Source organism: Pygocentrus nattereri, chromosome 21, assembly GCF_015220715.1.
Source record: "Pygocentrus nattereri isolate fPygNat1 chromosome 21, fPygNat1.pri, whole genome shotgun sequence".
Lineage (NCBI taxonomy): Eukaryota > Metazoa > Chordata > Actinopteri > Characiformes > Serrasalmidae > Pygocentrus > Pygocentrus nattereri.
The window spans coordinates 15,247,415-15,262,510 of record NC_051231.1 but is presented as its reverse complement, the minus strand read 5'-3'; the positions used below and the strand labels follow the sequence as shown (position 1 = coordinate 15,262,510).

The following is a 15,096-nucleotide window of genomic DNA, read 5'->3' as shown; positions in this document are numbered from 1 at the left end:
GAATAATGCACATCCAGTCTAAATTGAGACTGGTGCGAGTATTTGGCTAAATAGGCTAGTGCAGAGACCTGTTAGCAGGAGGACTTTAAACTAGATGTAAGGGGGAGTGAGGAGGCGGACGCATACGCTGAGATAAGCGAGATTTATTAAGGGCAAATCCAGGGTCGTGGTCAAAGCAGTCCAGGGTCAATAAGCCAACACGGATAGAACGAGGGTAAGACATGACAGATGGCAGAATACAACTGTTAACACAGACATACACATTCAACAGAGACCGGTACCATAATACAAAGACTGGCAAACACAAGGAGCAAACCCAGGGCTTAAATACACAGAACAATGAGGGACAGGTGAACACAATCGGGGTGAAGTTACCAAACCAAAACAAATGCACATGGACAGGACTGGGACACCAAAACAAAGAAGCGCATGCCATGGGAGGAGCCAATCGTGACACTAGATATGAAGTGGGATGGGTACCCAGTGTAACTGACAGAATTGGGGTGATATGAGCTGATTTCTGAGAGAGAGATAAAATTAAGAGAGAGAGAAAGTTTTTAAATACTGAAGAGTGCAGATAGTTTTGTAAGGGACATGAGAAGGGAGTTAGAGCAGTCTAAGAGGGATGCCATGAGAGCTAATGTTTAAATTAATGATGCAATTAATAAATGAAGGTACAGTGTGTAAATATAATAATAAATATGGCTAATATGTATAATAGTAAAATGTAAATATCACTGTTTCTACATTCCCAATCCATGCATCAAGCCTTCACTGTTCTTGCATTTACTGTTTAGATCTTTGCATTGACTATTCTAGTAAACTGCCATTAGCATGTTCTTCATCAGAAATTCAACTTACATCATGGTTCAGCAGATCTTTGACCAGTGGTCTGGCAGCAACCTCTCTGACCTTCATTTCTCCATCAGCATCGGACACACTGCAAAGTGCACACATGGCAAACACAGGTCACTATCAGGCTACAAATAATGGCAGCTGCCCAAGTGCAGTGCTGTGCAAATGTCAGAGACCCTCATTTATTGATTTAATTTCCAGTCAAAATAGACATTAAGTCCTAAAAGTTACAACATTTTTCAAGAGAGTATTACGAGGAGATTAAAGGTAATCCACCTGCCTAAACACAAAGGAAGATAAGTTAGAGAAAACTAGTTAATGAGACTCCTAACAACCACCGCAAAAGACCTAGTTGACATCAAAGCTGTCCCTATCAGATAAACAGAAACATCCACAGGTGATTCTGTCCATCCCTCTACTGTGAGAAGACAACTCAGTGCTATGGGTCTGAAAGTAAGTGTAGCTGTCAAGAAGCCTCACTGAGAAAAGGAGTCAGACATATCAAACGAAGAAGCTGAACAATAGACTGACCACCCCAGAGTCCAGACCTCAACATCCCTAAATGTGTTTGTTTACTTCAGAAAATGATCAACCAACTTCCAAGACTGAACTTTGGAGATGTGTCTGCAGATTTCTCTGAGAAACTGAAAGTGAGTCTCCTGAAAAGGAATGGAAGCTGGAATGAAGGTAAAGAGTGCTTCATTGCACATTCACATTCTTTTTGTCTGTCCAGTTTATAATTAAAAAGTGTGAATATTTATACGTTGGACACTGAATAGTTAATAGCAGATACTGAATAAATCATAGTAGATACTGAAAAATTATAGTAGATACTGAACAATTCAGAGTAGATAACAAATAATTCACCATAGGTACTGAATAATTCATAGTACATACTAACAGGGACTGATTTGAAGTGCATAATTATGTAAATAAAATGTAAAAAGTTGTCCCCTCATGTACACTCACTGGTAGAGAATAACCTGGCCCATCTGTTCCTGGTCAGCGATCTCGTCCGGTGTCCCGCTGGGCAGTGTAGCAGGCCGCTCACCAAGGATACTGGTCAGAGCTTCCATTAAGTGAGGGGAATTCTTTTCAGCGTCGCCCTCAATTACCCCAATCTCAGCTCTCCCTCCTCTCTCACGGTCACGAATGTCTTTCGCCAGCAGCATCCCCTTCAGTTTAACAATACACATCATTAAAGTCCTGCCCTGTGATGGACTGGCGACCTGTCCAGGGTGTATCCTGCCTTCCGCCCGAAGACTGCTGGGATAGGCTCCAGCATCCCCCCGCGACCCTGACGGAGAAGCGGCTTAGAAAATGGATGGATGGATGGATCATTAAAGTCCCACAAGATAACATACCATAAGAAATGATGGCTGTTAAAATTAAAAATGAAATTGTAATTAGACTCTTCTCTATACCTTTATAAACTAAAAATATCTTTTATGTCTTTCTATATAAATCTATTATAATAATAATGTTTTAATCCTGTTTTTAATTTCTATTCCCCTACACAATTTTAAATTTCAATTTGAATGATCCTTGTATTTTCTCATTTATAAAATGCTTTGAATGACACATCACAGTGCATGAAAGCAGAAATATAAGTATATTAATAACTATGGTGGCTCTATAGCATGCAATCTTTTAAGCTTTGTGCTAATTATAACAGAGGTAGTTTTAGGTAACACTTTATTCAGATGGTCCACTATAGTCAGGTCAAATCAAAGTTTATGTATATAGCACTTTTTACAACAGCTGTTGTCATAAAGCAGCTTTACAGAAAAATCTGGGTCCAAGCCCCCATGAGCGTCGCCAGTGGGCGACATGTAGTTGCTCCCTTTGCTGTTAACTTACATTCGACTTACTTTTTTAAAGTTATTACTTTAACTCTTCACTCACCTTACAGCTGACACTTTCTCCAATCCCAGTCTTAAAAAATCCAAAAAAAAACCCAAAATCTAACCTCATTATTGACCTTCCATCTAATCCACACCATAAGCTGCTCAGCTGGTTGTTCAGTAACAGCAGGCAATAAAAAAAATTACACAAAGATATAAAGAAGATTCAGACCTTTAGTCGTTCCTGTTTGTTACTGTCAGGTCCGTTCCACTGGATAATGGTCTTTCCAAGGTCCAGCAGAAAAACATCTCCAAGATTAAAGCTCTTCCAACTCATCTCCACCTTCAAAAATGAGTTTACATTTCATTATTTCATGTACACTCTGTACGTTTCTTTCATTGTTTTCTTATTAGGATCAATGAGAATTTTTTTTTAAATTCCTGCATATTTAAATGGTTAAGATGTAAACAGATTCGTTCAGAGTGGTTTAGTGTGAAACATTCTGTTTTAGAGAAACTTACTGAGTCACAATTGCTCACAGTGATGGTGATAGGAACCAGACGCCCACCTCTAAAAGCTCTCTCACAGAAAGATTTTACATGAAAATGGTCATGAATACACTGCCTGATGTCTGAGACATTGTTTTCTGATAGTTTTGAAAACTTAAATTCCATTCCAGGTGGACGGATACATAACATGGCAAAATAGTCACAAAGAAGTAATAATCCCAAATTTTCCATTATTTTCTCATCATCAACATTCCACATAAAAGTCAGAAGACACTTGCAGGTTCACTGATGGTTTTGGATAGTAAACAAAATGTCAGCATTTGTGTTGTTGTCAGGGTGACCTCTGCTTCCTATCACCACCACTGTAAAGAAATCTGAACCATTTCACATCAAACTCAAACTCAATTCTGCAGAAAGCTTGAAAAGTTGTGATGAATATGAAACAGTCTATGAAAGAATGTGTAAAGGAAACAGTCAAATCTTTTGTGCCTTAATAGAAGGTCAGTATTGAATGAGAAATGTAAAAATTGCTTTTCTTGTTCTCACCTCTTTGGCGGTCACCTTCCTCTGTCCTTTCACATGGAGCAGCCTTCGAATGTCATAGCAGTTCGTTTCTACGTGTCTCATTCCTGATGCGACTCCTCCCTGCTTGTAACTAAAGAAGCAGAGAAAGAGATGTGTTTGATAAAATCAGATCTTTTTCGATAAATATTCATTTATGGTCATCTATAAATGATTACTTAACATTTAGCAACAAGTTTAGCAGTGTACAAAAGTCAGAGACCACTCTTTTATTTGCTTAACTTTTGAAAATCACTGCTATGTGACCCTGTGGTTAGATGTGGAACTTAGATGCACATTGAAACATTAACACATTAGATATGTATTGTACTTCATGTACTTCTCAATTGTCAATGGATCCTCTGAATTATAAGGTAATTTTGGAGTCAAAATATCAATAATGTAACATACAAGCTAAAGCTCCTGCACACTGAAATTACTTGCATGAAAGTAAACCTACAATTATTCTTCAGCACTGTTATATACAGCATACTATGAAATTAGTCCAAACTGCAGGCCCAAAGTATTTTAAAAATATTTTAAAAACAGTGAAATTTTCAGATCTTAGATATTTAGATTCTTAGATAGAGTTGTGTTCAGATCTATTTAAAGCTAGTGCAATAGAGATATGCTAAATATATACAAAATCATAATTTATAGGGTACTGAAAGGGGTCTGTCCAAATATTTAGACTTCTATAAATAACACATACATTTTTCTTTCAAAGATTTTTAAATGATCTTTTTCATTTCTTGTAAAGTGAATTTGGTTAAAATTTATCATGAATTTAATTTTTAAATAAAAAACATTGTCCTATATTTTCATGTCACTACCGAAACACAGACTTTTAATCTGTAGGCGGAGGCTTATTTTAGCCATGTCACTGCATTTTAGAGCAAGAAGTGTGACTGCATCCCTGTCCCTCATGGCCACATGGTGAGCAGTTAGATCCCATAGTTTTAGATTAAATGTGTCCCAAAGTCTGAAAATCAGTGTGGAACGTTTAGAATTTTAATTATTTTTTAAATGAAAAATATGTTGATTTTATGTGTGTATAGCTGTTCAAAGTTGTGTTTGCTAGTCATGTACTGGCTGCATTTTTTTAGCTCAAAATGAGCTAAAATTGTCACTACTGAAACAGGTAAACTTTATGACTGTTTTGGTAGTGACAGAATGGAATGTTCAACCATTAGTTTAAATAAAATAAATATAATTAAGGTAAAAGGTCACTCAAAGAAAAAGGTGTCTAAAGGATCAGTGACAGGACCCAAATGCAATTAAACCAATACAGCTACTCAAACTGCAGCTTAAAAAAGTTTCTAAACTACCACAGAGTGATGGACAAAGTGCAGCTGATTTGTGTGGGGTTTTTTTTACGAGGTCAGTCTTACAAGGCTAGTTGATTTTGCAGCAGTGTTAGGTTGCCTGTAGCCACGTTCACATTTAGACTCTTTAATGACCTCATATTTCAAGATAAGAGATAAGATAATCCTTTATTACTCCCACACCAGGGAAATTCACTATCAAGGAAAAAAAGAACTATCAAGAAGAAAATTAAAAGAGAATTAACAAACAAGATATTGTTTGGGGGACTGTGGAGAGCATCTTGAGCTGGGATTGCACCACCTCAGACTGCAAGACCCTACAGCGTATAGTGAGGACAGGTGAGAAGATCATTGGCTTCTCTCTCCCCACTATCATGGACATCTACACCACACGTTGTAGCCGGAAAGCCACTAGCATTGTGGATGACCCCATCCATCCCTCACACTGACTTTTTTCACTGCTGCCATCTGGCAGAAGGTACTGGAGCATCTGTGCCACCACTGCCAGACTCTGCAACAGCTTTATTCCTCAAGCAATCAGGTTTTTAAACACACTGACTGAGCTAACCCCTGCCCCCCTAAACACACATATTCCACACACACACCATTTTTGATGCTCAACTTGCACTATCTGGAAAATTGCTGCTAACACTGTGTTTACACTGTTTTACTCAGGTTTTACTACCTCAATAACTACTGTGTTTATGTATGTCATCTGACTGCATGACTCACAGATCACAGCATGTTAATATCTCTGCACCTTATTCCACTACCTCATGTCCAGAATGAGTGCTGTGTCAGTGCTGCACTGTCCTGTCTGTTTACTGTGTCTAATGTCTGTTAATTTATTATATTTATTGTTTCTAGTTTAATTTTTTGTTTGCACATTGCAATTTGTACTTTTTGTTCCTTGTTGCCCTGTGTTGTTCATGGAGGATTGTAATTTCACTCCACTGTGTACTTGTACATAGATGGAATGACAATAAAAGCCTCTTGATTTGACTTGATTTGACCTTAATAATAACTTAACAAGGTTACAGTTTATTTCTTATTGCCATACAGACAACATATATAATACTGAGGGTAAATATATACCCTTAGCAAATATATACCCTTAGCAAAATTAAGAAAATGAACATAAAAAAACAGCTTTAAAACATGTTTGCTGACAACAGGCTGAGACAGAAGTGATTTTTGCTGTAGAGATAAATGGCTTAGGCCTGGATTTCCTTATATGGGAATGATACAACGACAACAGGACTTCCGAGGTCTATTTTAAAGCACCAAGTCTATCTGAACATTCCACAAGGAAGTCATATTAAGTACTTGCATACCCTTTGCATGAAATTATATCCTGAAATCTGATATCGACTCTACCTGGAGTCATCTTCACTTCCTGCCTCCTATCATTTCACCACAAGAAACGTATGCTCCACTGTATCATGCACGAATTCACTTCTAACCTGGCTCTAAAATTACATTGCTCTTAATATAGCGTGTGATTCAGATGACAGTACATTATCTTTCCATAAGTTTGTGGACAGCAGTGTTTCTTCTACTCTGCTGGGAAAGCTTTACACCAGCGCCAGAGTGGGTAATCAGGAGAGTTGTGAGAATTCCCGTTGGGGCGTTAGCGTTTTAGGCTGGTTACTGTGAGCTAAAGTATAAACTCACACATAAAAGCACAATAACGCTCAGGCAAACTACAAATTTTACATCCAAGTGTGTATCTGGAGTAATTTAGGGGTTAAACCAGCTCCCCACCTCAAATGATGCAACCCTGCTTAGCTGATTATAAGTGTACAGTAGAGAGAGATTGGATGATGAAATGCTTACATTCAGACACATGTTCAGCCATTGGTGTGTAACTGAAGGAACAGAAATTCCAATAGGAAGCTTATATATAAGAAAATTATAGTCACCTCATGGCCTCTCCAGACTCAGCTAGCAGCATCCTAGCAATAACCTGGAACACCATCGCAACTAGCTAGCAACACCCTAGCAAACACTGGAATAACATAAAAAGTACATAGGAACACCTTAGCAACCATTTGAAGTTCCATAGCAACTGTGTAGCAAGACATTATCAACACTCAGAGATACCACACCAACAGCTTCGAAACAGTCCAGTGGCCACTATGAACACCACAGTAACCACCTAGCAACCTCCTTGCAACCACTAGATAAACCATATCAACTACTAAGCATCACCCTAGCAACTATCTAGAACATCATTGCACCTAGCAACCATCAGGAATTCCATAGCAACCTAACAACACCCCAGCAACACCAGGGAATTGCATAAGCTGTGCAGTCGCCCTGCATTCTCTTCAGGAAAAGCAAATTTCTAGTTATGAAACACTATTAAGTGAAGTGAGTGAGGGATGGAAGTCTGGAAGATTCCATGAATGTTAACAGTTAAATATACTATAACTAAATACTGAAAAGAAAACTCTCAAACAAAAACAGACAAAGAGTTAAAGGGTCTCACATGATGCCCTGTTTAAAGTATCCGCAGAATGTGCTTGACTCATGGTGCTGGACTTCACGGTGCTGGACTGGCGTCTGGCCCAGGAAGTCGTCCAGCTGGATGGTGTAGACAGCAGCAGCTCCCTGTTCATCCTGAGTGGACTGAGAGCCAATCCAGTAGTGAATGTTATAGGACAGAGTTGAGCCCACCTTCTTTGTCTGTGTACGTGAACAAAGAAGAGTGATGATGTCTTCTACACCAGGAAACCAGGAAACTTCAGTTTTAGTGATATTATTAAAGACATATTTCATAGCTAATGAGCATTATACCCATGATCTGATCACTGTGGTGGTGACCTGAGCATGAATGTTAATCGTTTAGGTGTAACTACACTGACAAAATCACCAAAATTACATTTCACACTGAATAACAACATATTGCAATAATCTGTATCACATATACTGCATTCATGTTATTTCACTTTAATATGAATCAAACGATAAACAGATAAAGCTAAAATATTTTAGCTAGATTTCACTAACCAGACTTCTCAGAATCATCCTTTCAGATATCTGTATGTCATATATGTTTTGATGCAAATGACATCATATATATATATATATATATATATATATATATATATATATATATATATATATATATATATATATATATATACATATATATATATATATATATATATATATATATATATATATATATATATGTGTGTGTGTGTGTGTGTGTGTGTGTGTGTGTGTGTGTGTGTGTGTGTGTGTGTATATATATATATATATATATGTATATTCATATAACATCATTGACAAAATCTAGAAGAAATATATATATATATATATACATATAAATTTATACATGTATTTATTTATTTTAATTTATCTTAACATGCACATATAAAAAAGATGGCTCTTCAAAAGTTCTAAAGTAAGGAAAATGGTTCTGTATAAAAAATATTAACAATCAAAGAACCTTTTGCATGAGTAAGTGGTTCTTTGTATTATGACAGGGTTCTTCAAACAGATGGAGAATGATGTGCTGTAGGGTTCTCTATAACACCAAAAATGGTTCTTCTATTGTGACAGTGCCAAAGTCTTTTGGATGCTTTATAGAACCTTTTTCAGCAAGATTCTGTATAGAACCATACAAATCAGTCAATCACTCTGAAAACCATTTCATGACACAAAGAATGCTTTAAACATGCAAAGGGTCTTTTAAGTGTCTATGGTTAAAGAACCATAATTTTTAATTGTGTAGGATAGAATTGTTTTAATGTGAACATATTCGCTTTATTAATGCTCTCTTAGTTACTTTATTAAGAAAAATGTATTCACTTAATTCATGCAAACTAAAATATCATGTGATATTGAACTGTATCTAATTGCACTAGTTCTTATGTGAAAGGAGTGATACGTGTGAGATGATGACAAAATGCAGAGATCAGAATCACACAGGACAGGAAGAAGGATAAACAGACAGAAACACAACAATAACAGGGGAGAGAGAGAGAAAGAGAGGGATTAAAGAGATGATGGAGGAGCTACCATACAGTGCTTTTTGTGCCGTGCTTAAAGATGCAAAACAGATGGAAAAACAAAACAGCAATAAAACAACACACACGCCAAATGAAACAGCAGCACGACAGCATAATAAACACTGAGGTGGAACAGAGGATGAGATAAGATATGTCACTTTCAGTTCCCTAAAGAACATGTCAGTAGATACTTTTAAATGAACAAGACATATAAGTGTGGAGAACCTTTCAAAACGTTAAAGAATCTCCATATAAAGGTTCTATAACCCAAAGTTTTAGACTCGCGAGGCTAAAGAGTTGAGGGCCAAAAACAAATGGCTTTGCATTTTCTTATACAAAATATTTTGGTACTAAAGGTACTTAAAAGGAAAATTTAAAAAAGGAAGAAGTTCATTAGAAGTTGAAAAAATAAGTTATAAAATAAACATACCAACCAGTCATGAAGTACACCTCCTTGTTTCTACACTCACTGTCTATTTTATCTGCTCCATTGACCACATAGGAGCAATCTGTAGTCCATCTGTTTCTCTGCATACATTGTTACCCTGTTCTTCAAAGGTCAGGACCCCCACAGAACAGGTATTACTTGGTTGGTGAGTCATTCTCAGCATTGCTGTGACACTGTTGTGGTGGTGGTGTGTTAATGTGTGTTGCACTGGTATGAGTAGATCAGACACAGCAGTGCTGCTGGAGTTTTTAAACACTTCAGTGTTGCTGCTGGACTGAAAACATCCAGCTAACAGTGTCCTGTGGGCAGCGTCCTGTGACGACTGATGAAGGACTAAAGGATGAACAACACAAACCATGCAGCAGGCAGATGATCTATTGTCTCTGTCTTTACATCTACAAGGTGGACCAACAAAGTAGGAGTGTCCAGTACAGTGGACAATGAGTGAATACAAAGTTTAAAAACTACACCCAAGCCAGGAACCTCTTAGGAAGCTTTTTATTTTTAAGAGTGCAAATAATAAAAAGTACCAAAGTGTGCTAATGTGTGCAGTACATTGCCAGGAAACTCTTGAGAATGTGCTGAGGAGAACTTACAGAGAGCAGAACGTAGCAGTCACCCTCATAAAAGTTCCCATAAGATTTCTCCCGAACTAGAACCAAATCCATTTTCTGTTCAACACAAACCACAGCATCAAGAAGTGCTTTTAAACTTTTAAAAGACGTACAGTGAGAGACTGAAAAGAGACAAACTAAATACTATTATCAAGGTAGACAAAATACAAAACTGCTGGATTTTAGTGAACATGGTTCTTCAAGGGTTCTTTACTAAAGACAATGATTCTACATAGAACCACGAACACTCAAAGAACCATTTGCATGCTTAAATTGCTCTTTGCATGGTGATATGAGTCTTCAGATTGATTGATAGCTTGACATTGTAAAAATAGAAGAATGCTTTTTCAAAAGGGTTCTATATAGAACCATATACAGCACATTCTCCGTTTTACCATGCAGAGAAACCTTTAAGCAGGCAGATGGTTCTTTGAATTGTCATTGTGCTATATAGGATCATTGTCTATGTACAGAATCTATACAGAACCCTGTTTTTTTTAAATAAATGTTTTGTGCTTTGTCCAGCCTTGATTTTATTAACATTAAGTAACTTAACATTAAGTAACTTAACATTAAGTAACTTAGGTAAATCTATTACCTCAATTCTCCAAATGAGAATGCCTGGAGTGTTTGAGACGGCTTTGAATGTATGCTCCATGGTGCATCAGTGAGTTCTCGATGCCAATCTGAAAAAAACAAAAAGAAACCAATTCGTGGAAATTCATTTTCTTTTTTCTAAACTGTATGTGGAGATCATTTTGGGGTATGTTGCTTTAGGGCAACATTGTGCAACAATGAAACAGAAATTAAACAGAGCATCATATAATATTTGTGAATGAAAATTATGCAAATTGTTGATCTTTAAACACTACTGCCAAAATAAAAGACTGTTATTGTTAATGAATTTTTGTTACCATGATGCAATATTGTGAAGTCACAAAGCACATTTCAAAAAACACAAATAACAGCTGTGATGATGCAAAAAATAAAAAAAAGAAAAGATTTCAAGTAATTTGCTTTCAGTTTTCTAAAGAAACAAGATGACCAGTGAAACATACTGTTATACTGCTAGTGCTGCATGGCAGACCTGACTGCAATGAGCTTCTAGACACTAAACACATTAAATACTAAGTCATTTAGATTTCCTACACAAAACACTAGCAATTCTATATGAAACAATAAACAATGACGATGCAATGTTCTCTGAAGTGTTTACATTAAGTCACTGCTTCTGGCTATATCTGTTCCACTGTCGCACAATGTCACCTCTAGGCAGCAAACATATTTAAGCAGCTCCCCACAACATAAACATCATCACAAAAAGAGGACTGAAGATGCCCACCAGCAGATCATGTGACAATGGACAAGCTTTTTACTGGCTAATGTAAACTCCTCTTATCATTATTAACTGTTCGATTGACATTAAATATGTATCATGCCATTGTACAAGGAATAAATGAGTTTGTTGCCCTGAGGCAACATCATGCAAAGGAGGATTATATAATACAATAATCTTCTTACCTTTTACCACATTGATGTTTGTATTTGTTCAAATGTTACATGGATAATATTTACAGGACTGGATCAAAGTCAGACTGATCCATGACTTTGGACTAAATCCTTTAGTTTGGAATAATTAGTTTGGAATTTTGTCACTACCAAATGGAATTTTGTCACTACCAAAACAATCCTGACACTATTTCTCTGAAGTGCCTATGTAAGTAATTGTTTCTAGCTATGCCTGTTCCACTGGCAACAAACATATTTAAGCAGTTCCCCACAACAGAAACATCATTTATTTGATAATGAATATTATAAAAATGAGCTTCACACTCTAACAGATGGATAGATGTAAAAATTATGAGTATTAAATTTCGGAGGGAAACTGTGGAACAGAAAGAATTGGGGTTGAATATTTTTGTTCACTGCAGGACAGCAACTCTGTAATTTTTGAAATTTTTTATTTTTCTCATTGAGAAAACTGTTTAGAGCCAGAATTCCTAATACGGTCATGACGAGTGACCACTTCAGAGTTGATGTGCTAGACTCCTAACTCCTACACTCTAATGAAAGATGGGTCTTCATGGGTTCTAGTAAAGAAACTTGCTCTATACAGATCCATGAAGACTCAAAGAACCATTTGCATGCTTAAATGGATCTTTGCATTGTGAAATCATTCTTCAGATTAATAGACAATATGTTATGTTTCTATACAGAACCTTACCCTTTACTAAAGAACCCTCAAATAACTATTTTTAAGAGTGTATTACAACTACTACTACCACTACTACTACTACTACTACTACTACTACTAATAATAATAATAATAATAATAACAATAAGTATTATTATTATTATTAAATGTATAAAGTATGTTTATGAACCTCAAAGGTGCTTTACAATCACAATTTATTTATTCAGATAAATACAGTAAAGCCTGTTAGCTACTGTCATCTGAGTTACATTGAAATATTCACACACACTTCACTCACTGCAATATATATATATTTTGGTAAGTGAAATTATCCTAAATCTAGTCAATATATCTAATAAGTGAGTGTTGTAAGATTATTATAAGATTATTTAACTTATTTGTAGCCATGTTTCCTTGTTTTGAGTATTTAGTCAAAAGATAACTATATTGGCAGATAAATTTGCTTGCTGTAATGCTGTAAAGAAATGCTTGAAACAAAACTATCTGCCAATACAGTAAGATCATTTTACTTAATAAAATCACATAAAGCAAGTAAAAACATCTAGAAATAAGTCAAATAATCTTACAAAAATCTCACAATGAGAAATATTAGATATATTGACTAAATAAAAAAAAAGTTAATTGTCATGCTATTTTTCTGTGGTGCAGTATCAGGAAGTATTTTCACATATTTCAAAAGATAATAAAAAGTTCTAGAATCCCAGACGTCATATACCAATGGAAATATGCAAAGAACAGTGAATGATATCAAAATTCAATTTGCATTCTGTAATAAAAGTCTGCATTTCTGACTTTTATGCTGACTTTGTCCAAAAATGACAAAAATGTGAACAATGCTTGCTTTCCACACAAAAAGACAACCCAACAAAAATTTTACATCATAAATTCCTCACCAGCACTGCTGTGACCTGGACTGAACATGTGGGATCTGCACTTGTCAGAATTCATTCACATACATCTATAAAACTACAATGCAGTTTTGTCAGTAAAAGTGAGAGTTACCTCAAGAGATGCTCCAAACTGTGCAGGCCTCGTATTAAAGTTAGGGCAAGATGATCTCTGAGCACAACCCTGACATACACCTGACAGATTCAGTGGCTTGTCTTCCTCCTCTTTTACAGAGCTCTCATACAGCCTGGATTTGATTGTGTTTGCATGCATTCACCCACTTTTATCTCTTCATCCAATCAGCAGGAAGATAGTTGGAGAGATACGGAGTGGAGCAGGCAAATAAGGGGACCATCACACAGAGTCGCATTCAAAAGAACAGCAGCAGCAGCAGTAGAACCAGAGAATCACAAACACGCCCACAGCACAGAAAGAGTATTCAAATACTCAAACACACACTAATACACTTAAATACACACTCATACACTAAACACACACTCACATACTCAATCACAAACTCGTACACTTAAACACACACTCATATATTCAAACACACACTCACATACTCAATCATACACTCAAACACACACTCATACACAAACACACAATGATACACCCAAACACATACCAGTACACTCAAACACAAACTCATATACTCAAACACACACTCATAAACAAACACACACTCATTTACTCAAACAGACTCATACACTCAAACACACAGTGATACACTTAAACACACACTCATATAGACAATCACACACTCATACACTTAAATACACACTCATACAAAAAACACACATTCACACGCTCAAACACACATTCGTACACTCAAAAAGAGACTCATGCATTCAAACACACACTTATATGCTCATAAACACACATTCACAATCTCACACACACACACTCATATACACAATCACACACTCATACACTCACACACTCATATACTCAAACACACACTCATACACTTATAAACACACACTTATACACTAAATCACACACTCTTTTACTCAAACAGACACTCATACACTAAAATGCACATTCACCCACTCATAAACACACACTCATACACTCAAACACAGACTCATGCACTCAAACACACATTCATACACTCATAAACACATACTCATACACTAAATCACTAAAACACTCATTTACTCAAACAGACTCATACACTCAAACATACACTCATACACTCATAAACACACATTCACACAATCATAAACACACACTCATACACTCAAACACACAATGATACACTTAAACACACATTCATATACTCAAACACACATTAATACACTTAAACACACACTCATACACAATTACACATTGATATACTCAAACACACAGTCATACACTAAAACAAACATTCACACACTCAAACACACACTCATACATTCAAACACAGACTCATGCATTCAATCACACATTCACACACTCATAAACACACACTCATACACTAAAACACGCACTCATATACACAATCATACACTCATACACTTAAACACACACATATATTCAAACACATGCTCATACACTCAAACTCACACTCACACACTCATAAACACACACTCATACACTAAAACACACATTCACAAATGCATAAACACTTATACACTCAAACTCAGACTCATGCTTTCAAACACACACTCTAACACACATTCACACACTCAAAACCACACTCATACACTTAAACACACACTCATTTACTCAAACACAGACTAATACACTCAAACACAGACTCATGTCATGCATTCAAACACACATTGATACACTCAAACACACACTCATACTAAAAAAAACAAGAGATAAGA

General features: G+C 36.2%; 1 protein-coding gene across 1 annotated transcript in view; it reads right to left on the bottom strand.

The window, feature by feature from the left end:
- The window catches only part of avil (advillin), a 31,834-nt gene extending 18,353 nt beyond the window's left edge, over positions 1–13,481 (bottom strand). The window contains exons 1-8 of the mRNA XM_017692715.2: positions 13,394–13,481; positions 10,775–10,862; positions 10,159–10,233; positions 7,587–7,783; positions 3,756–3,864; positions 2,932–3,042; positions 1,825–2,030; positions 862–940 (exon numbers count right to left, since the gene is read on the bottom strand). Coding sequence (XP_017548204.1) covers positions 862–940; positions 1,825–2,030; positions 2,932–3,042; positions 3,756–3,864; positions 7,587–7,783; positions 10,159–10,233; positions 10,775–10,834 — 837 coding nt within the window. The 5' untranslated portion in view covers positions 10,835–10,862; positions 13,394–13,481. The remainder of the gene's footprint in view (positions 1–861; positions 941–1,824; positions 2,031–2,931; positions 3,043–3,755; positions 3,865–7,586; positions 7,784–10,158; positions 10,234–10,774; positions 10,863–13,393) is intronic.
- Positions 13,482–15,096: the final 1,615 nt, after the last annotated feature.